A 24259-nucleotide genomic window follows, 5' to 3' on the forward strand; every position below is an offset into this window, starting at 1 on the left:
TAAGTCACATCTCTCCAGTGTCATTGTTAGTTTTTAATAACCACTATTAGTATTAACAGTTTTGTATGAATTTTAACATTGTGTGTTGTGTTTTTATTGTTTGGATGCAAAGGCGGTATATAAATATTCTCAGCAAGAACTGTAAACAGGATGTACATCTGTACATCAGGCAATGAGAGACAAACCTGGCTGCTTGGAACCAGCTGACGTTTGTTGGATGCTTTTCAGCCACAGCTATGTTGGAACAAGGGTTCGGAAGGTTTCTTCAGCCCCCGTCAGAAGTTTGGAAAGAGAGGATGGCTTAATTGAAGAAAAGGCAACGCGGAGAAGTCTCTCTCGTTTAAGAAATGGCTGGGGATAGAGACATGTTTCCAAAGCCCAAAAGCTGCACAATTTCATAGCAAGATACCTCCTGTAAACTTCATGGCCGGTCTAACAACACTTGTGGGTTCATAGCACTGTGTGAATACATCCAATCAAACCTGGGCTCTTCATGAGAGCTTTAGGGACAGCTGGCTACTTTTCATGCCAGTTTTTACTCTTCTAGGCTCATTCCGCACATGCAGAATAATGCACTTTCAAACTGCTTTCAGTGCTCTTTGAAGCGGTGCGGAATGGCAAAATCCACTTGCAAACAGTTGTGAAAGTGGATTGAAAATGCATTATTTTGCGTGTGCGGAAGGGGCCCTAGAATTGCATTTTAAGTCACTGGTTAGGTTTGCTCCCAAACCTTGATCTTCATGTTTTGTTACATCTCAGTTTTGCCTAAAGTTCATGCGTGCAAGTACCAGTTATAATACACAGGATGGACAAGCATGTATTATCCAGCCCTTACAGAAGGGATTAGAACAGTAATTCTCAACCTGGGGGTCGGGACCCCTTAGGGGGGTTGAACGACCCTTTCACCTAAGTCGCCTAAGACTCTCTGCATCAGTGTTCTCCATCTGTAAAATGGATAAATGTTAGGGTTGGGGGTCACCACAACATGAGGAACTGTATTAAAGGGTCGCGGCATTAGGAAGGTTGAGAACCACAGGATTAGAATATCATGTTGTCGAAACACTGTATTCTAAGGCACCTCTGAGGTTAACAAGAAGCTGTTTGTTTACAAAAATGAATCTAAGGAAAAATGTAGAGAGGTTCACTACATCACAAAACATTTATCTGCACATTTCCTTTGGCTTTAGCTCCTCCTGTGTCCATTAGGGAAATAGCAGCAACTGGCTACTTCCTGAAGACACTGTTGTTAGCTTGCTGATCCAGAGGGCTACAAAACTAAAGTTGCCTCAGAGCACATTGATGAAAAATGCCGGCTCATGAAATAAAGTTGCCATCCTCCAGGAGGGGCCTGGAGATCTCCCAGAATTTTAACTGATCTTCAGACTACAGAGAGCAATTTCCGTGGAGAATAGTGACTGCTTTGGAGGCTGGCTTCTGTGGCATTGTATCCCGCTGAGATCCTTCCCCAGGCACCACACCCAAATCTCTGAGAATTTCCTCCTGGTATTTTGGCAAAAACTCTATGGTAAAAGCAGCTTTTATCATAGAGTTTCTGCCAAAATTCCAGACCACCCCCCCATGTCAATGTGAAGTCATTTCCTTTGCGTGCTGGAAGTGATGTCGATGTGTCAATGGCAACAGAGGTTTAGGGCTCAGTTTGTTGCCAGTTTGCCCCCACCCTGAATATCTCCCAGAATTAGATCCAAAGATTTCTTATAGGAATTACAAACTGGATCACCTTCAGACTGCAGACTGGGGTTTCAAAAAAAAATGGCCGTTTTTTGCCATTCAACCCATTAAGGTTCAATCCCTCCCCAAACCCTGTCATTATTTCTGAAACATTTGATCACCCTGTTTGGACACTGCAGGGAATTAAAAGATGCATTTTTAGATTTCAGCAGAGAAAGCCAAAACTCAAAAAAATGTGTGTGGGAGGGGGGTCATGATCCAAAATTCTCTTGGACGTTGAAAAGCATAACCTTATGGGCAGTGGTGGGATCCAAAAATTTTAGTAACAGGTTCCCATGGTGGTGGGATTCAAACTGTGGCATAGCGCCAATGAGGCTGGGTGGGGCACGACGGGGGTGTGGCTGGGCATTCCGGGGACGGGACATTCCTGGGCGGGGCTGTGGCAAGGACGCAGCCGCTGCGCTGGTCCTTGGGCGTGAAAAGAATGCACGCAGGCGCAGGCTGCCACGCACGCCGGTGCACCTCCTGCTAGATTGCTTTAAGTTCTGCGCGCTACTGCTGAGAGGAGGGGCGTAACTAAGGCAAAAATCACGTGGCAGAATCACCAATTAGTAACCCCCTTTCGGCACACACAAATAATTAGTAACCTACTCTCGGGAACCTGTGAGAACCTGCTGGATCCCACCTCTGCTTATGGGGGCGAAGGAGAAACAGTGTGTGTTTTGAGGCTTGTGTTGTGGTTAATTTCTTTTCAGATTTTGTTTTGTTGTCGATTACTTTGCCTGACTGACAAAGCATGCAGTGCTGTTCAGAATTTAAAATCCTGGCTAGGAAAAAAACACACACACACACCACGAAAAGCAGCAGCAGCTCGGAGCAGAGAGGAAAACAAGCAAATCTGAGATGTCAGGTTTTGCCCAATGTTAGACTACAGAGTTACCTAACAGAGCTGAAGGGGAGAGCCAGAAGACGGCTCGACAAGAGTAGCAAACTCTTCTCTCTCGCCTGTAACACTCGAACCCAGGGTCATTCACTGAAGCTGAAGCATGTGGGAGATTCAGGACGGGCCGCAGGAAGAATTTCTTCACACAGCATTTAATTAATTTGTGGAAGTGGCGGCCACAAGATGTGGTGATGGCTGCCAATCTGGAAGGCTTTAAAAGGGACGTGGACAAAATCCTGAAGAGTGGGGCTATCAGTGGTGTGATGGCTATCTAATCCCTCCAGTATCAGAGGAAGTTTTTTTGATTTTGCCGTGAAGTCACATCTGACTTATGGCTGCCCAAGCTATGGTTCTCAAGGGAAGAGACATTCAGAGGTTACCACCCTTGTATTTCTTGGAGGACTCCCATCCAAATGCTTGCCAGAGTTGCCCCTGCTTAGCTCCTGAAATGTGATGAGATCAGGCTAGCCTGGGCTATTCAGGGTCGAATCCCCACTTGAAATTTCCACGCAGATCCAAACCTGTTCGTTGTGAAACCGTAGTCCCTTTCATCGTGAAGTTTCTCCCTCCCCTAATCAGAAGCGAAACACACACAGCAGATACAATCTCGGTTGTAGAACCTTAAGCAAAGCGGCCAACCAATGCAGTGTACAGTGGGACTAAGTCAGCTTGCAGAATGGATGTTATGCCTCTGTGGGTACACCCTAAGATCGAATTAGCCTTTTTTGCAGCTGCATCACACCAAAGGTCCAGATTGGGAAATTCCTGGAGATTTGGGGGTGGAGCCTGAGGAGGGTAGGGTTTAGGGAGGGTCTTCAATGTCATGGAGTTCGCCCTCCAAAGGAGTCATTTTTCTGTTGTCTGAAGAGCAGTTGTAATTGCAGGAGATCTCTGGGGCTCACTTGTTGGCAACTATATTTTGTGCCCTTTTTACTACAGGAAAACAGTGTTTAAGAGGGTTAGGTGAGGCAATCAGGGCCAGGAAATAGGAAAGTGCGAAGTGCTACTGAGACTTAATTCTGTCCTTTCCCTGCTCCAAATTACCCCTCCGCCTGTCGTTCTTCATGTGAAAATTCCAAATGTGTATTTTTAAAAACAGTCCTAGTTCTGAGAAGTTAGTTGAGAACACGGAAACAAGACAACCCACTGCAAATTTGGGGGAAAGGCACACCACCCCTACAGCCTGTTCCTGATCCAGAGTTGGCCTTAAAGCTACAATCCTAGGCACATATCCCTGGGGAATCAAAATTCATTGAAATAAGTAGGACTTGAGCAGCATGTTTAGAGTCACAGGAAGAACCGCAGAGAGGAAGATGATACTCTTTGAAATAAATCTAAAAAGGGTCAGACCTGTTTCCACTTGAAAGGTTTATATAATAAATAGCCTACAGTTTGTACATGGTTCCCACCTCCCACCTGCCCCGATTGAAACAGTGTCCCAGGTATTCAGGAGAAACCCAAAGCGTATAATAAATACAGGAGCTGTACAGTGCCGCCCCACTGTCTTGCCATCCTGTTCAGGAGGCATGGCAGTTCCAGACAAACGTATGTCAAGGCACTATGGCAAGGCATTGTGGGAGGAAAACTTCATATGGTTGCAGAAGTCTAGATGCGAGGGATTGAGGGAATCAGGTCCGCTTTTAACCGTCAGCAGCATGGTCAAATCTGACACGTTTTAGATTAAGGATCATCTTCTCCGTGGTGAAGGTTGATTTCCTACTGGGCAGCAGAATCTTTTCCACTCTGGGGAAATTCTGGTTAACTCCCAAATTCTTTTCTCTCCAAAAACTCTCCTTTTCTTTAGCAGATGATATCCATCAGGGGCAAGTCCCAGAGATGTTGGTTTGCATTCAGTGAAATTTGATTTTATAAAGCTCGCAGCAACTCACACCAACGCTGTCCACCGACCGAGATACAAGCCTTTCCTGACAGCCGTCAGAAACCAGTTTTTGAATTGGTTCGGGTTTTTTAAAATTAAGATCATCAGGCAATTCACTTAAAGGAGCCAACAACTTGATGATAGGACCCATTGGGCACTTAAGAGTCCACCCTCTTGATCCAACTGCATGCTTCCAATCAAGTCACGCAGTCCTCCCGTTGCTACTCTGCTGCCAAACTCTTCTTTGGAGAGGACTCATAAATCACACAAGGGAGCACCTCAAGGTTAGAGGTCAATGTGCGGAGGTCAAAGATGCAGAGCCAAGCCCTAAGTGGATCACACCCATTAGTAGCGAGCATTCTCCTCTGCCGCTGTGACGATCGCGTCTATCCAGATGCGCATGGCTTCAGGACTGGGGGCCACCATACAGAAGAGACGGTCATATGTCTTGACGCAGAAGGTCAGTTTGGGATTGGGGCTCTGGTGAGGGAAAGCAAAAAAATAATGAGGAAATGCAAACTCCCCTTCCCCAAACCTGTTTCACCCATATGATCATCTCACCGACCTTATTTGGGACCTCAATTTAATTTGGCGGCATCCCAGATTTTTGAACTTTCTGGTAGATCGCCCACAGGTGTAATTTTATATTAGCTTTCTTGTTATGAAGGAAAGATTATAGTAATATTAGCAACATCTCAAAAAGGATATTGAAGAGATAGAAAAAGTTCAGAGAAGGGCAACGAGGATGATTGAAGGATTGGAGCACCTTCCTTATGAGGAGAGGCTGCAGCGTTTGGGACTCTTTAGTTTGGAGAGGAGACGTCTGAGGGGGGATATGATTGAAGTCTATAAAATTATGCATGGGGTAGAAAATGTCGACAGAGATAAATTTTTCTCTCTTTCTCACAATACTAGAACCAGGGGGCATACACTGAAAATGCTGGGGGGAAGAATTAGGACTAATAAAAGGAAACACTTCTTCACGCAACGTGTGATTGGTGTTTGGAATATGCTGCCACAGGAGGTGGTGATGGCCACTAACCTGGATAGCTTTAAAAGGGGCTTGGACAGATTTATGGAGGAGAAGTCGATTTATGGCTACCAATCTTGATCCTCCTTGATCTGAGATTGCAAATGCCTTAACAGACCAGGTGCTCGGGAGCAACAGCCACAGAAGGCCATTACTTTCACATCCTGCATGTGAGCTCCCAAAGGCACCTGGTGGGCCACTGCGAGTAGCAGAGAGCTGGACTAGATGGACTCTGGTCTGATCCAGCTGGCTTGTTCTTATGTTCTTATGTTCTTAACATTCTATCTTATATACTCACATTTTTTGTGCTGAAAAAAGCCCCCCTCGACTGATACGCGAGTGAACGGGTGGCGAGCGGGGGGGGGGGGACGGGTGGCGAGTGAAAAAAGGCTGGGAGCTGAGGGTGTTTTTCTGCACCTGCTCCCTGCTGTGTGGACACAAAGGCAGCTCCCAGGTAAGCCTTGCGCTGTTGCTTCGCTGCATTACAGGTGGCCAGTCGCTTCATTCACAGTGAATGTTCAGTGAATAGGTGTGAATATTAAATATTAAATTTATATGGTACAGAATTTTTGTTCAGGCCAGGAAGCTCCATGAATGCTAGGGAGCCATACTCATTGGGAAATCCGCACCATTGGAGCCCATGGTGGCAAGAATCCCCCCCCACACACACACACACACAGGGTGCCCTGGGGTGCAGCCACTGCCAGCACCTTTCTCAGCCCCCACCCAGTGTTTTTGGAAAGCAGGTGGAACATCTTTCCAAGCTGAGCTTGCAGACCTGCAAAAAAGATTTGCTTTGAGGCAGCACGCAAGCATCTTCACTGTGTAATGGTAAGCTATCCGTGTTGGAGGAGAACCTGTAGGGACTATTTAAAAGGGGGATCTTGTTGAGCCTCTTCCCTATGAAACTCTGAAGAGATACTGTCTATGAGAGTTATATATTCCACTTCAGAACTTTTAAAGCTATTGTTGATACCATGCTGTTTTCCTTTGAAATAAATATTTAAAAACATTTTTATTGGTATCTATTTTCATTTTTGACATTTACCAGTAGCTGCTGCATTTCCCACCCTAGACTTATACACGAGTCAATAAGTTTTCCCAGTTTTTTTGTGGAAAAATTAGGTGCCTCGACTTATATGTGGGTTGACTTATACACGAGTATATACGGTAATCTGTTGCTGTCATAGAATAGTTAGAAAAGATCAAGTCAACGAAAGAAGTTATGTTCTAAGACCTGTGGAGATTCGATTTGTGGATTATGTCACTGAACTGAATTGGGGGACAGAGAAGGCACTAGAAATTAAAAGGAGGGGTGGCCCATCCATCGTCAAGCCCTGCTCCGACTATTGCTGCTTGAGTGAAGTAGCTAATAACCCTCCAAAATATTATAACTAAATTAAACAACAACAACATCATCATTTTGGGCTGGTAAAAAAGGTTGGCCATGGCTTTTTATTAAAATTATTGGTTCAAGGTAAACAAAGCGTAAGGCGCAGCATGGGAGTCTGAAGTTGGCCCGCGAGGGTCACAAGGAAGAGGCGTGACACAGCGATATCATCCGGTGGAGAGAAGGCAGCGGCTAATCTGCTGAACTAGCGGTCCCTGGCACCTTTTATTAGGGTTTTTGGGAGGCGGGTTCGGAGGTGGGAAAGCGGGAGGATACTGGGCGATACATGAGTCATAGGGACTGCGTACGTGCAGGAGGAAGCATTCCTGTCCGGGCCTAATCCATACCTGAGGGTATGCACCTTTTGTCCCTTTGTCCAGGGCATCCCCATGACCGTGAGTCATGGGGGTCTGCAGTGACAGTGGTGAGCTCTCACCTGCCCAGAGGGCGCAACAGCATGGCTTAGGGTACCTCTGTGCTCTGTCTGAGGCTCTGCTGGGTAAGGCTGGCTCTCCCCAACAGGGGTCTGATCTGTGTCCAGCCCACCTGCTGAGGAAGATTACCACACGTTGGGGCAGCTTCTGAGGTTCCAGATGGGCGGTTGCCACTTCCTGAAGACTCCTTGCTGCCAGGGGCACAAGCCATAGAAGCAGCATCCAGCAGAAAAAGAGAGCCAGAGATACTTTTGAGTTGCTTTATATATGCACTTAAGACTACATCTTGACTCTGTGTCTGTTGTCTCACATGTTATCATGTCCTATCCTTTGCTAGAACAAAGAAAATGAGTTAACTTTATTCAAATACAAAAACCTTTAATGGCACAAAAGAGGTGGTAATATACAAAATATGTTAAAGCCAAATAACTAAAGCTTACAAAAAGGCTTCTCTCTAGATCCAAGTGCCTTAACTAAAAACCTGGCAACTGACTCAGTAGTGTGGGGATTATGGTCACTGAGCAAGTACAGAACTATTTCCCTGTCTGATCTCACTGAGTTTTTCTTCAGGATGGCCTCAAGAAAAACTAACCGATAGTCTGCTAAATCTTTGCAATGAAAAAGAAGAAGAGTTTGGATTTATATCCCCCCTTTCTCTCCTGCAGGAGACTCAAAGGGGCTTACAATCTCTGTTCTTCCCCCCACAACAAACACCCTGTGAGGTAGGTGGGGCTGAGAGAGCTCCGAGAAGCTGTGGACTAGCCCAAGGTCACCCAGTTGGGCGTGCAGGTGTGGGAGTGCATTACAGGCTAACAATCTGAATCCCCCCAGATAAGCCTCCACAGTTCGGTAGGCGGCAGAGCTGGGAATCAAACCCTAAGTTCCTCCAGATTAGATAATAGACGTAAGCTCTTTAACCTCCCACGCCACTCGCTGAAGGAGCACATGTCTCTGTTTGTTTCAGGTAGGCTCCACCTGCACATGGTGAACATGCCCTGTTCTCCTGTGGGATGCCGTGATATCTGCCTCTTGTTTGAGCAGTTGGTAGCACATTAAGTCGAGCAAGCATGAAATATCTACAAAGGTGTGGACTGGTTAAATTACTCATGTATTTAGGCATAAAACCCGGCAAAGGTGGTGAGATGCCATAAAATGTGGGAAAGTTAACTTTATTACTATATGCTCACTAATATGAAAGCAATGGCTATCCGACTGACCAATAGCTAATCAATAGATCAGGTCATAAACAGGGCCTTCAGCCACTTGTTTACATACAAACAGTAAACCCTGTTATGACTGGTTGTGACAGACACTTGCAAATACCAGCAGGGGTTCATATACCTTTCACTGCCTTCTACTGACCAGACCCTTGGTCAGTCAAGGGCAGAGATGATTGACAGCAGCTCTGCAGGGTATGAGGTTAAAGTCTTTCACACTGCCCATAACTGGGTCCTTTGGAGATAGTAGGACATGATAACACGTGAGTCAACAGAGACAGAGCCAAGATGTAGTCTTAAGGGTATAGTTAGTACTGTAACTATGTAACAGAGCAGTACAGGATGTATTTGTTTTTATTCCATGTAACTCTACCCTTATAGCTCGTAAACTTTTATATAAAGCAACTCAAAGTATCTCTGGCTCCCTTTTTCTACTGGATGCTGCTTCCGTACCTCTGCTAATTAAGTATCTCTTCAAATGCATACCCACAAACCCCCTACCTCTCCAAAACAGAATCCGAAAGGCGTTGGGAGTCCCCAATCAATCTGGATTGTGCAATCCCCTAAATCTAGCCCCACTGTGCTTCACAAGGTTTGAGGTGAGGAAAGCCATGGGGACAAAGGACATTCTGTCCCAATACCTTGAAGGCGCTCCGGAGGTGGTCATAATAGACCTCTTCAATAGCTTGGAAGTAAATTACTCCTTTGAGCTTTGTCTCTTCTTTGTCTGGAATGAGAAAAAAAGATGGGTTTTCATTAATAGGGAACAAGAATGTCATAATTAAACATCTTTACAAAAATATGAAAGAGAAGCCATCCTCCTCACCCACCACAGTATAAATCCAAGGCCAAGGCCTTCCGGAAAAGGTAGGTCTTTAAGCTAGTCTAGAAGGCCTTAAGCAGTGGCGTATTTGCCTAGGGACATGGGGTACCCCTTGTCCCCGGGTGCATCGATTGAGGTCATGTGGGGGGCGCTAAAACATCCTCCTACACAGAGAATGATTGAGCTAGCCCTAGCAAGCAGGCATTGAAGCAGCGGACTGCTCCCAGTGCCTGTCGTAGCCCCGCCCACTCTGTACGGTGGCCTGGAGTGTCCAGGGGCGGGGGAGAAATCCCACTGGGCTCCCAGGAGCAGGACTGGGGAGCTCCGTCTCCCCTCCCTCTGACCCAGCATGCCTTATTCACCTTAAATTAAGTGTGGCATTACTTATCCCCAGCAGCCGGGTGCCGGCAGGCACAGGAAAAGGCAAGCTGAGCAGGGAGCCCAGCAGAAGCAGCAGCACTGAAGATGATGTTGACGTTTGTTTGGTAAATCTTCTGATGGGGGGTGACTTGTGAGAGATTTACATGCTTAAAAGTTAATTCCCCCTTGCACTGGTTTGGAGCTGTTTCTCAGGCTAAGAACCTACCTTACAGGGTTGGTGTGAGGATACAATTAGGCAAGTGGTGGGGAGAGAGCCATGTATGTTTTGCTGGGGGTGGGGGGTGTTTTGTGAGCTAGTGCAAAAAATCATTGTTTGGTCATGGTGATGGAGGGTGGCCACCCATACCAGGCCAGGGGGGGGGCAAGCTCAGGTTTTGTCCCCGGGCTTCAGTCTGCCTAGATATGCCTCTGGCATTAAGAGATGTCATAACTCTCTGCCCCTCAGGGAAGGCATCCCAGGGAGGTCCATGCTTGAGTCCCAGCCAACCAAACTTTGGTTACAGCTAAATTGGCATGAAGAGCCTTCCCTAGGAATCTGAAGACCCAGGTAAGACAGTATAGATAGACAAGTTCCTTTAGGTACTAAAGCTGACACTAATTTAGGGTCTTAAAAGGTCAAAGCCAGTGCTTTTGTGGCCTGAAAACCATCTGGAAGTCAGCACAGAGGGCATAACGTCGTCCTAAAATAATCAAATTGACATATCCCGTCTACTGCATTTTGCACCAGCTGCAGTCTCCAGGGGCAGCCCCACTCAAACTGTGTTGACGTAGTCAAGTCAGGGCATTCACTAAGGCATGTGTAACTGGCAAGATCAGAACCCAGGCAAGACCACATGCATTAAAATACACAAAATCCAGAAGCAGGAGGAGGAGGAGTTGGATTTATATCCCCCTTCCTCTCCTATAGGAGACTCGAAGGAGCTTACAAACTCCTTCCCTTCCCCGCCCCCCGCACAACAAACACTCTGTGAGGTAGGTGGGGCTGAGAGAGCTCAGAAGAACTGTGACTAGCCCAAAGTCTCCCAGCTGACAGACAGGTGTTGGGAGTACACAGGCTAATCTGAGTTCCCCAGATAAGCCTCCACAGCTTAGGCGGCAGAGTGGGGAATCAAACCCGGTTCCTCCAGAGTACACCTGCTCTTAACCACTACGCCACTGCTGCTCTTTTATGAAACAAAGTTCATAAAAAGTAATTATGTGGATTGTCTTTCTTACTTGAGATCAAAGTCTTGGTGGGTAGGCAGCTGAACAATGTTGTAACTTTTTCCCTTTTCCTGTTTATCTGACCAAACCTGCTCCCCTTCCCCGCCAAGTTGTAGCTTGGCCTGAGGCACCCTGCATTGTTCAGCACATGCTGGGTACAAGATGTGCACTCATGGGGCTCCCTAGATGTGCGCCTTATGCTGCGTTGTGCATAGAGATGGGCCACACAACTCTAGAAACCTTGGCATGGATAAGGGCCATAAAATATTGGCTGCATATACATTTTCTAGGGGGATCCAATAGTTGTATTCCCTCTCTGTTATGAGACCACTTAATTTCAGAATGATATACTTTGATCTTTAGAAAGGTTGAAGCTATTGGTTTCCCCTTGGAATCACTCCTTATGCTTACAAAGGCGGAATCCTTCAGACTAGTTAAGAATAGGCTCTTGGATCTTGATTTTCATTATTTGACTCTTGCAGCCAAGACAACCTGTTCTCCGACTACATTATTAATCACATGCGAGTGTAACCCCCATGCCCAGAATGGGTTGAACCAGTAAGGGGGTGGAGACTCAGAGCAGCAGAAAGGCTGCAGAGCTCTTTGGAGAAGACAAGGCTACCAGACTCGGACCTTGGTTGTATAAGCCCTTGACACCTTGTTAATTGGGAACAACTGGGAAGGTAGTTTATTTTTGCTATGTTGTAAATGTTGGAGTTTATTGTTTCAGGGTTTCTTTTTGTGGTTGTAATGGGTGAGAGTTCTCCTGGAAACCTTCATCATGTTGCATCCTGTTCATCAAGCCCTTGGAGTCTTCAGGAGCCAACCCACTTGCAAAGAAGAATTGGACTTGGCAGTATCAGTAGACTATAACTAGAAGGACTTGAAATGCAACCTGAACAGGACCTTGAACTGTAATGTTAAATGCTGATGTTTAATGTTATTTGTAAAGAGAAGTAAACTGTTTTGTTTAAATTTGGTTCTTTGCAACTCCTTCCAAGTACTGCCCCACAGAACCCACAAGCTGAGGTTACACGAGCATGGAATTATGGCAGCATATCTTCGTCCGCTGATTAATCCCACCCAGAGGAGAGCCTTGGCTACTGCAAGATGTAATGTGCTGCCATCAGCTCTGCTGGAGGGAAGATTCAAGAATATGGAACGTTCTAAAAGAGTTTGTTCATGTGATCTGATTACGGTTGGAACACTTGACCATTCTCTGTTTGTATGCCCTAAATACTATAAGATACACATGAAATACATGAATTCCATTTTCTTGCAATGCTCTCAGATACCCGATCTCCTGAACAGCTCTGATGTGCTCTTTTGTGAAACTGTTGCGAATTTTATACTGGAAATTAGTAATTTTAACTGTATTTCTGAAACTTGTTTTGCTTTAAAACATTGTCTTGTTTTGTATGCCAATAAAGGCTTGTGTGTGTGTACTTGCAAAAGAAAAAAGATGTGCACACTCTCTCTTTTTCTCTCACCTGCATAATATGCCAGGACACGCTTCAGCCGGTCAAAGGTGAACCAGCGCTTTTTCCAGGTCTTGATCCTGCCGCCCATCTTGACCAGGTAGCCTTTGCAGACCTTGCTGCTTACCCGCACCTGTGGGCAGGTATCCACGCTGTGCCCGGAAGCCTCCAGGTGTTTACGCAAATCGAACGTGGCGGGCTTCAACTCCTGGATCTCCACGGGATCAGGAGTCTGCACGGGAGCAGCACAGCAAAGCTTAAATTTGGAAGAGTTGGGAAAATATTTGTTACCAGCCCAGCCCATGGTTGACCAAAGGGATCCTGTTTAGAATACGGTGGCATCTCTACCATCCCTACCAATCTTTGGGGTGCCTAGCAGGGCAGTGCCAAAATGGGAGAACCTATTTTGAGCACTGGCTCAGTGTACTTACAAGGAAAACGAACTATGTCTGGACTTGTCTCCTTCCAAAGCAACTTGCATAATGCTCTCTCAGACCCTTCCTGATAAGATTAAGTCAACACAAAGGACCCTGCTCTGGAGAGAGATCCTATCTCCAGCCCTGGAACATACACCCTGGTGAAGACCAAGGATGTGCTAATGTGCTTCCCTGCTCAGTGCTGTACTAACTAATGTTTCTTCCTCTGACTGATACCTTTAACTACCACCTTATTTTGCATTGAGATTGTTTCACAGCTGTAATTTCATCAGCTAGTTTCCCCCTTGGAGACACTCCTCAGCCTGGAAACATCAGGCTGATGTCTCAACCCATTAGACCAGCGTGCCTACCATTGAAGTTGATGTTCTTTCAGGAAGGGCAGGAAATCTCTTTGTCTAGGGAGACTTAGGATCACTCTGCCTCACCCTGAGGGTCTGTTTTTTCCCCAATAAGAAGCCCACTCTCCCAAAAGACAGTATTCAGTATCTCTGGACAACTCTCTGTCCGTGATACTGTTCCATCTGGAGCTAAGCGCAGGTCACTCAGTTTTGTCCCTTGGACCATTCCGGTCCAAGATCAGGTGACTATAACTTTTACTGCCCCTCCCCATGTATTCCTTATCTATTCCAGACCTATCCCCTCAAAAGTGTCTATATTCTAGGACTGTATGTGTGTGTTCTGCTGCTTTTATTGTGTTCTTGTGTACCCCTTTTATCCCTTAATAAAAATTATTAAACTTTATTTGCCCTCCTGTGAGTTTCTTGCAAAAAGCTGACTCTCGTAAACATAGGCAATCAAGACTCCAAGCTTGCCCGACCAAGAGTCTGCTCTTGCTAATTCCCCACACTAAAAGGGAGAGAATTTTCAACACTTCAGGTAGCAGCCATATGCTCTTGCATCATGAACTGGATTTTTTCATGCAGGGATAAATTTCCCAGTTTCAGAGTATGGAAAAGATACATGCCCATCCAAGAGGATAGCCATGCTGGTCTGTAGAAAAAGGGCTAGATTTGAGCCCAGTAGCACCTTGCAGACCAACAAGATTTGGGTGGTATCAGTTTTTGAGAGCCAAAGCTCCCTTTTGTATCTGATGAAGGGAGCGTTGAAAACTCATGCCCCCAAAAACCTGCTGGTCTTTATGATGCTAGTGGATGCCCAACCAAAAGGTCTTGCCTGAACTGTTACTAACTGAAACTGAAATTGAGATACCTGTTTCAATTCCTTCTTCTCTCATCTTGGTTAAATTGCTTGTTGATCCCATCAATGGACTCTGGCCCTATTCCCTCCCTTTCTTTTGGCCTTTAGATCGGGCACCTGTTTTTAACCAACTCTTGTTAAACAACTTTGTTGTTTAATTCATATTTGTTGTGAGAAACTGCTGCTTAAGTTTTTTTTAATGGGTTTAATAGGTTAAGTTTTATGCTGTTTTGATTTGCTGTCTCGGAGAACAGCCATTTGGTGAGCCACCTCGAGCCCTTCGGGGAAGAGGCGGCCTATAAGTTTAATAAATAAATAAAAATAAATAAATAAATAAACATGGAAAATGCACTCTATGCATGCTCAAGGTCTATTATTTTGTAATGTTATCAGCATGTAAACAAAGCTTAAACCCCACCCACACAAGCAGGTTCTGGCACAGCTGCTGCTGAGGCCTTGTTCAAAAGGATGCATGAAAAGCCACCGCTGGGTCTAATTCCATCTTGACTACAGACACAATCCACGAGCAGCCTTACCTTTGTTGACGGGGTCAGCTCCATGCATCTGGCCTCCTCGGCAGCTCTCTTGGCTTCCTGTAAGGAAACAGTTGTGAGCGAAGCCTGTGGTAGCAAGACGAGTCCACGCACATGCAGAGGGAACGGCTGAAAATCCCTTCCCTTCAATTTCCTAGGCCCGTTTAAGCTACTCCCACCCCATCGTTTGCTGAATGCACAGACGGGGGTGCTGACATAGTGAAACTTTCAACTTCCTTGTTCTAGAAACCATGTGGGAGGCAGATGAGAAAGGTTACTTGAGGGGGTGGGGAAGGGAGGCTCGTAATCAGGATGTCTGGGTTCTATTCCTGACTCAGGAAAAGAAAGGGGGTTATCTGATACTAAAAGAACGGGAGGGGGAGGTTAAGAATGCTGGGGTTTTATTTGGGGTTGGTAAAAGAGGGACTTGTGGGTAGGACCTGGGGGTTCTCTCACTGTCTTTTGACAGCGGGGAGGATAGCTGAGCATTTTTTTAAAAACTTCCAATGGCAGAGTAGGGATTCGAACACAAGTCCCTCAGAACCTAGAACCGCTATCAAAAAAGATGCCAGGTGACATACAGTTTTATTGTCATGCAACATCCCTAGAAGTTTCACTTCATCAGGGGACTTACGAGGTTTATACTGGACATCCTTCTACAAAGCTTGTACAGGGAACGTGTAATGCAGGGTTTCTAAACCTGGGTTTGTGGAATTCTAGAGGTCACTAGGGGTTCTCTGGAAGACCAGAATTTATTTAAAAAGTTATATCGAATTACATCAATGTGCAGGAATTGCAGGAACAAGCAGAGACTGAACAAAAATCTAGTTACAACTTTTTCTGAATTATCTGGCAGTTAGCTGTAGGAATATGTTTATTTGAAGAAGGAGGAGGAGGAAGAGGAGGAGGAGGAGGTGTGGTTTGGATTTATACCCCATCTTTCTCTCCTGCAAGGAGACTCAAGGTGGCGCACAAACTTCTTTTCTCTTCCTTTCCTCACAACAAACACCTTGTGAGGTAGGTGGGACTGAGAGAGTTCTTAGAGAACTGGGACTAGTCCAAGGTCACCCAGCCGCCTTCATGGGTAGGAGCAGGGAAACAAATCCAGTTCATGAGATGAAAATCCGCCATTCATGTGGAGGAGTGGGGAATCAAACCTGTTTCTCCAGATTAGAGTCCATCAGTTTTAACCACTTCACCACACTGGCTCTCTATTTGATTGAATCTGTTATTGAGATGAATACCGTATTGCAGGAAGGAGAAGGCGAAATGCATTTTTCAAGAAATTAAATGGACTCATCCAACTTGGCCTGCGACATAAGTCTCTCCCTCCTGAATCTTTTCCCTGTGGTTTCCCCACGGTTATTGTATCCTGTTATTTTAAATAAATTTTCCACGGGTCCGTTAAGTCATGTCTGAGTGTGCGATGTGGCAATTTTTGAAGAGGTGTTAGAGAGAAGAGGAGGGTTCCTCTGATAAATACTAATAAATTTAACAATGATGATGATAATGAATAATTTTAAGTTGGTTGTGGGTTTTCCGGGCTGCGTGGCCGTGGTCTGGTAAATCTTGTTCCTAACATTTCGCCTGCATCTGTGGCTGACATCTTCAGAGGTGTATCACAGAGAGAAGTCTGTTACACCAGACTTCTACCACTCAACTGCCACACAGCCCGGAAAACCCACAACAACCAGTTGAATCCAGCCGTGAAAGCCTTCGACGATACAATAATTTAAATCTTCTCGGATGTTTTCCCAAGCATATATGCATATATACAGGCCGACACATGAAACAAATATAATAATTTCGTAATTTATGGCCTATATTTGCAAGGGTTTCCTGAGGCCTGAAAAATATTTCAAGGGTTCCTTCAGGGTACAACTATGCCCAGTGGCCAAAATCCAAAACAGTTACGTAAACAATGCAGGTGATTTCAATGTAAAGTGCAAAGTGCAGTTGGCAACACAGAACAACACAGAGAACAGAACAAAACAAGCTCTTGTTTACACGTGTTGCAGAGTCTTTATCACTGTTCCTCACTATTATTGAAAATATTGTACTATGATTTATTGTTTGTATAACTTGATCTTTCTAAATTGATCCTGTCCCCAAGATATATATTGTGGGCTGATGAAAACACTTCGAAATATGCAAATAAGCTGCGGAACACATCCTGTTGATCCAGTTGCCAATTAGATCCAGTTGCCAATTAGATCCAGTTGCCAATTGAATGGAAAAGATCCCAAGTTGTTAATCTTATCACGGGACAGCTGGAAATAATCACATTAGGCGCCCAGAAAAGAGCCTGCTTTGAGGAAACTATAAACTAGGACCATGAGCTTGCCCTACTTATCCTCTGTCTTGGCCCTTGGAACTTCAAATGGACAATACACAACTATATAGGAATTAAGTAATATTGGGTCTTGTTCATAGGAACACAGGACTGTCTCTCAAGTGCTTGTTTTGTTCTGTTCTCTGTGTTGTTCTTCTATGTTGGCGCGGCACTTTTCTACATTAAAATCACTTGCATTGTTTACTTAATTATTTTGGATTTTGGTCAGTGGACATAGTGTAAGGTAGGCTGACCAGCCGTCCCACTTTTGGCGGGACAATCCCGCCTTCGCATAATTTGTCCCGCGTCCCGCGGGTTCCTTGCATTGTCCTGATTTTTGGGAGGCTGCCGCACTGCCTTCTGGGGCGCAAGGCAGTGCGGCAGCCTCCCGCACGTGCGGCCGCAGGAGCGCATGGCCTTCTGGGGCGCTGCCGCCTACCCCGTCCCGGGTTTACAAGGTGACCATCTGGTCACCTTAGTGTAAGGGCTTGGGATGACAATAAAGTTGTGTGTCTCCTGGCATCTCCCCCCCCACCTTTTATTTTCTGACAAATTGCTTGGGGTAGCCTTATTTCTCTTTCATGATTACCCATAGGCCCATGGTGGCGAACCTTTGGCACTCCAGATGTTATGGACTACAATTCTCATCAGCCCCTGCCAGCATGGCCAATTAGCCGGGGCTGATGGGAATTGTAGTCCATGACGTCTGGAGTGCCAAAGGTTCGCCACCACTGCCCTAGGCCATGCTGGCTCCCAGTAATGAGATTAAAAAAAAATTCTTTTGAAGTAAGCCTGATGTTCCTAGATTTGCATACAGAAAGATGGTGCTCCAAACGATTTCAAAAGGCATAAAATGTTGAGGTAACATGTTGACATAACTTTGAAGATCAACAGAGGTGAGGTGATGGATTGAAGAACTGCAGATAGCTCCCCCTAGTGGCTACTATTAGTAAATGGCTGCTGTGAAGGGCCAGATTTAGACAGACGGTTAGCACAAAATAAACAAAAGTCCAGTTGCACTTTAAAGACTAACAATACTTATTCCAGCATGAGCTTTTGAGTCGGAGCTCACTTCTTCAGATGCAATCCACCCTGCTCTGGGAAGCACAGTTTTCAGATTTCCTGCAATGGCACAATTACCCTTGAGGTCTTGAAAATAAAAGGAAAGGAGGGTTCCCAAACCAGAGTCCCCCAAATTTGCAATTTTCTAATTAAAAAATATTCAGAAGATCCATTTACAGATCTCGCAGCTTTTCATTTTGTCGGATTTTTAGTTTGGGCTCCCTTGGTGTCTTTTGACCATAAGCGGGAGAAGATGGAGGTTAAGGTCACGATCACTGTAAAGAGGGTGAATAACAAGCTGGAGGGGAATTCCCCTCCCCACTCCAAAATCCCCAGTGCCTGTCAAGTCCTGCTTCTATATTGGTTGGTCTTCTCATATCTCCAGGGGAGGTCGGGAGATCATGGCATCTGATTGTTTCTGCTTGCCGTTGGGGTTAGAGCTCATGTTAGAACTTTGCAGTGAAGGAATGCACAGGGTTAAAGAAACACCTTTCCCCAGCCAGGTGTACCTGGTTCCTTATTGGAAAGCATGGCCTTGGGAATAGGAGCAAGTTTATGAGGGACAGTGAAGGAGTAGTGGGGGTGTTGTTGCTTAGTAACAGGTCCAGTAAGGGGGAGTGTGGTAGCCCTCATTGGGATGGCTTGATGGAAAAGCTTTAGTCTTGGCAATGAATTCCTGAAGCGTAACCCGCTTCGACTCCGATCAACAAATCAATTCCAATCTATTGAGAGAGGATGGAACACGACAGTGCCACACATTAAAATGGACTAAGTTTTTAAGAAATCCACTTCTTTTCTACATGGCTTAACTGTGGAACTCACTGCCACAAGATGTTGTGACAGCCTCTATTAGTAATAGCTTTAAAAGAGGCGGAAGAGAGATTTGAAGACCAAATGGAGGATTGGGCTGTTGGGAACTATTAAACGGGAAACGTAGAAGTGCAGCTTTCAAGTTCTAAGACTGTTTATTGGAGTGCTCGGAACACGTGCAGGGAAAGGACGTTGCTGACGTCATAAAGAGACAGCTGGTCCTCTTCAGAGAGAGAATGGCAAAAATAATTGCCCTTTGATGACCTTCTGATTCTTCGTAAATGCTTACACTTTGTGGATCAAAGCGGGGGGGGGGGGTTTCCTCAGGAAACACAGTCCCAAGTGTTAGCTACTCTTCTGAGAAAAGGGGAAGGGCTCAAATCCTGGGCTCAGATCCGGTCTCTCTGTTCCTCACCCTTTCCTGCAGCAGCCGCTCTCTCTCTGCCAGGGCTTCCCGCACCTTCCGTTCCATCTCAGCCAGGGTGGTGATGCAATTCCCCAGACTGCAGAGAGAGAGAAGCATATGGTTAGCATCAGCACTGGTACAGAGACTCTAATGGTTCAGAAGGGGAAGAGGCACCCAAGGACCAAAACAGACACCATGCAGGAGATCTGTCAACAGATTTCCAAACTTAAAAAGGGGGAAATAATTAAATGCAGCGATGGCAGGTTCTGACTATGATCAGAAAAGCAGCATTGGGTGGAGGAGGTATACGAACATAAGAACAAGCCAGCTGGATCAGACCAGAGTCCATCTAGTCCAGCACTCTGCTACTCACAGTGGCCCACCAGGTGCCTTTGGGAGCTCACATCCAGGATGTGAAAGCAATGGCCTTCTGCTGCTGCTGCTCCCGAGCACCTGGTCTGCTAAGGCATTTGCAATCTCAGATCAAGAAGGATCAAGATTGGTAGCCATAGATCGACTTCTCCTCCATAAATCTGTCCAAGCCCCTTTTAAAGCTATCCAGGTTAGTGGCCATCACCACCTCCTGTGGCAGCATATTCCAAACACCAATCACCCGTTGCGTGAAGAAGTGTTTCCTTTTATTAGTCCTAATTCTTCCCCCCAGCATTTTCAATTATCTAGTCCTTTGCCCCATGCATGTCCTAATTTAAATCCCCAGTTTCTATTAGTGAAAACTATTCAGGTTTCAGTAATGGCAGCTTTGGGTAGGAGCAATTTAGATGGAGAAAATGGCACTAACAGGAAGATCCAACTGGTGATGCTCCACAGCCATATTTAAACCCTCCTTTTGTTCCTAACCGGGAACAAAAGTGGCTTATAATATCCTCCTCTCCAGTGTTTCATCTTCCCAACAACCCTATGAGGAAGGTTAGAATGAAAGACAACGACAAGCCCATGTCCACCCCATGTGCTCCTATGGCAGAGTAGGGATTCAAACCCACATCTCCCAGATCCTAGTCTGACCTCTACAGCACATTGGGGTTTGAATGGCTGCAAGCTGCCTCGATTCTTCGTGGGCACAACGTAATTTCACTCTTCCCCTTGGCTCATCTCTGACAAAAATTAAGAACATAAGAACATAAGAACGAGCCTGCTGGATCAGACCAGAGTCCATCTAGTCCAGCATTCTGCTACTGGCAGTGGCCCACCAGGTGCCTTTGGGAGCTCACATGCAGGATATGAAAGCAATGGCCTTCTGCTCCTGCTGCTCCTGAGCACCTGGACTAGATAGCAAAAGCCATCTAAACATCTTGTGGCAATGAATCCCATAGAATATTTTCTACCTATCACATTGTAATCCAGTCCTTCCTCTAAAGAGCTGACTGTGGTTCTCCTCATCTGCATTTTCTCTTGCATTTTCTCCTCACAAAAGCCCTTACAAAGTGAGTCCAGGTGAGAGAATGACAAACCCAAGGTTACCCAGTGAAGAAGAAGAAGAGTTTGGATTTATATCCCCCGCCTTTCTCTCCTGTAGGAGACTCAAAGGGGCTTACAATCTCCTTGCCCTTCCCCCCTCACAACAAACACCCTGTGAGGTGGGTGGGGCTCAGAGAGCTCCAAAAAGCTGTGACTAGCCCAAGGTCACCCAGCTGGTGTGTGTAGGAGTGCACAGGCTAATTTGAATTCTGTAGGACCAGATCCACAGATCTGTTCCACTAAGAACAACATCTTTCTCCTAGCCTAGGAAGCATTCCCCCAACAGAGGGCTTACTTCAGCAGTAGGTTCCTTGCATCAGGGGAAATCACTGATAGAGGAATGGGTCTTTAGGATCCCACCCATATATCTTACACTGGAAAGCAGAGTAGGAAACAAATTTCCATGTTAGGACCAGAAGTGCCTATAAGAACAGCAACGTTGTGCATCTGCTTGTCACTTTTGGCGGGAACTATGGGTTCCTTCCTGTGGCTGCTTGGAAATCAAAAAGTGCTTGTTTGTTTCTAGGAAAGTGAAATACTTAGTCCAGTAAGGGATGGGATAAATCCAAAGTTCTCCCCTATGAGTGTCACGCAATTGAAAGGCGTGTGACAGGCTGGAGAGCTTCAGGATGCCAGCAGAGACTTTCCGCACAGACTTTAAAACATTTGGAGGCAGGAAATAAAATATTTCCTCCACAGAGTTCTGCACTGTTTTTACCCCAACACCTTTTATTTTCAGGCTCAAAACATTTTAAATGAATGCCCTTTTGGAACGATTCTTCAGTTGAGAGAACACTTTAAAAGTGGATTCATTTGCCTGTGAGGTTCTTTAAGACGTTTCCCAGCCCTCTCTGCTTTCTCTTCACTTCCTCATTGGTGCCATTTTCTCACACTCCAGTAGCCCTCCCCTGTTTTGGCGTTTTGGAGCCTCTTTTTGTCATTTGGTGGTGGTGGGGGGGCTAATTTGACAAATGGACTGTAAAAGGCACAGGAGACTGCAGCACCCTGCTGAGAAGCACAGAAATATTATTTGGCAACATAATCTTTAAGAAAGGAAGAATCACATAATGATGGCCAGGAAAGGGCCACTTTTTGGAGAGATGGTGTGGGAGGGCTGTCTCTACTTAAAAGAAAATTCCAACTGTCAAGTTCCTGGCAATTCCAAGAGCTACCCAAAAGGACAAGGATAGCTCCAGGAGCTGCCTGAAATCTAAGGTCAGAAGGTTCTGTAAGTAGACAATTTTTCTTTTTAAGTTTTTCTCCCTAGGAAGATAGCATCCCCCAACTTGGTTCCCGTGTTCACCTGTTGATCAGGTGAGCATCAGAGGGCAAGGATCACAATTACCTGGAGGTATTCCATATAAAAGGGGAAATGGTACCCTTGGAGACAGGGGAAAGGCTGCAATATGGCCCTGTACTTGTTTTTTAAAACTACTTTTAAATTAATTTTATAACTACAACAAAGCTACCACAAACTAAAAAAATACACAAAAGTGATCCACTCTATGCTAATTAAGCAGCATAAACGTTACCAATAACTACTTTGACTTCCCACCTGTCACCCATTGCAGAAGTTATCCATATTATAGTAACTTTCCATGAATATCAAAAACCAGAAAGCTTTAAAAATTTTGTAAATACTTCAACCCAAATTCTATTTTGAAAAAAGACAAGACAAACACAAATGTATCTACATAATAACTTTATCTTCCTAACTGAATTCAAGAATTGAAAACTTATATATAAAAATTCTTTATCCCTCTTTAAGAATCTCTGCATTTTATATGATTAAAACTGACATCTGACCTTTATTATATTAATATCTAACATTTCAATCAATTGTATCAACTTTCAACAAATAATTTGATACTTCAATGACTTGATATTATTAAAAACCTTATTGTTGTTCTTAAAAAGTCCCTTAGTACTTGCTGTAGAAGTGATTCTCTGTTGTTGATCTTTGTACATGAAAAGAAAGCCCTCCCATTTAAGCCAAGTCATTCTTGAATGCTGCTTCTTTAAACATCAACTAAAACAGCATAGTCCTTTCTCTTTTGTAAGATTCTCAATGGTATTTTCTTCATTATGATATCTTTATCCTCCAACTTGAATGGAGATTTTCGATGAGTCACTAGGATTTGATCCACAGTTTCTTATAAGAGGACAATAATAATATCTCTGCCAAGTCCCCATGATTTTGGATTCTTTGAATTAACTCTGTAGACGGTTTCAATTTTTGCCACTATTTCTTCCTTTTCCATCTTCAAAAATCAGCCAAAGCTGAGGCAATTTTTTATTAAGATTCTCTTTTTAAAAGATCCTGTTATTCTGTTATCTGCCTTAGCCTAAAGTTTTTCTTTCTTGTCGGGTATTCAAGGTGAAGTATGGCTGGATGTAGAGTTTACGGTCCAATTGTACAGTTAGTACTTACCCCCCAAACCTTTAACCTCTTCCTTTGTTGTTTTTCCATCTTCTTCCAGCTGTACAATTTTTTAAAATCAGTCTTGATCTCTTTAAACTCTAATAACTGACCACTATTGCTGGTTTATTTCCCAATTATTTACTTGAGATATTTCTAGTACTAGTTTTTATGGAGTCCATTTCAGATTGCAATGCCTGCATATTAAGAAACACAGCTTTCACATTCCCAGATAGCTCCATTATTTCCAAAGAAACAGAACCTTCTCTGGTTGAGGCCATTGTGTCTCCAATGTGATCTTATGCCTCTTATGCCTCTTGTATTTCTGTGAAAATATATTGGCAGCAGAAATATACTCAGTATCTCTAATAGCCACTAGATGTCACTGCACAACAGTCACCTACAAACAGCAGTAAATTCTCTCTGGAACCACTCCTGCTTTCTCTTTTATTTAATGACATTTGTAAAAATGGCTTTCCTCTTCTGATGTGATCCAAATCAGTTTTCTTATATAATCACTGAGCAGCAATCACTCTCCAGTGGATCCAATTCAGCTATTCTTCCTTAGGTTAGTCTCTTTTACATTCATTTACATTTTATCATTTTTAAGTTTCCTGCATCTTCCATACCTTTTAAGGAGGTCTTCAAATTCTTTCTGGCACTATTTGTAGTGAGTTTTGGGCTTCTCTTTTAAATCTCTTCTTCTTTACTCCATTAACACAACGTAGTGCAGCTTGAATGTAATCCTTCCAAAGTTGGGAGAAATGGGCAGCTCCAGCTAGGAATGGTGGTGATATCCACAAACAACAAACGCGCTGCATCAACCGCTGCTTTATCAATTGCGCTAAGCCCACACATAAAGTGCAATACATAAAGTGCAACCAGTGAAAAGTGCAAACAACATCAGAGCCTAGACTCTTACAATACTACACATATCACATCACCCTACAACATAGTCAAGGTGACTAAACGATGTCTTCTTCACTCGGTCCTATGTCTTCGTCCGTATAGGTACTTGGACGGGACCTCTTCTTTGAAGATAATCAATCACTTATCAATAGCTGCATATACTGCATTCCAGTCAGTAGAAGTAAGTCTATGTGGCAATGCGGACCGGTCT

At 44.7% G+C, this 24259-nt stretch overlaps 1 protein-coding gene across 4 annotated transcripts in view; it reads right to left on the reverse strand.

Moving 5' to 3' along the window:
- Positions 1–3982: 3982 nt before the first annotated feature.
- PHLDB3 (pleckstrin homology like domain family B member 3) overlaps positions 3983–24259 on the reverse strand; it is a 28112-nt gene continuing 7835 nt past the window's right edge. For 3 of the 4 annotated variants that reach the window (XM_048501292.1, XM_048501295.1, XM_048501296.1), the window contains 5 exons: positions 19254–19341; positions 14638–14694; positions 12480–12723; positions 9224–9309; positions 3983–4991 (listed from right to left, as the gene is read on the reverse strand). In XM_048501292.1, the coding sequence (XP_048357249.1) occupies positions 4857–4991; positions 9224–9309; positions 12480–12723; positions 14638–14694; positions 19254–19341 (610 nt within the window). In that variant the 3' untranslated portion in view covers positions 3983–4856. The remainder of the gene's footprint in view (positions 4992–9223; positions 9310–12479; positions 12724–14637; positions 14695–19253; positions 19342–24259) is intronic. The other variant, XM_048501293.1, reaches the window with a different exon arrangement.

The sequence above is a fragment of the Sphaerodactylus townsendi genome, linkage group LG06 (assembly GCF_021028975.2).
Source record: "Sphaerodactylus townsendi isolate TG3544 linkage group LG06, MPM_Stown_v2.3, whole genome shotgun sequence".
Classification (NCBI taxonomy): domain Eukaryota; kingdom Metazoa; phylum Chordata; class Lepidosauria; order Squamata; family Sphaerodactylidae; genus Sphaerodactylus; species Sphaerodactylus townsendi.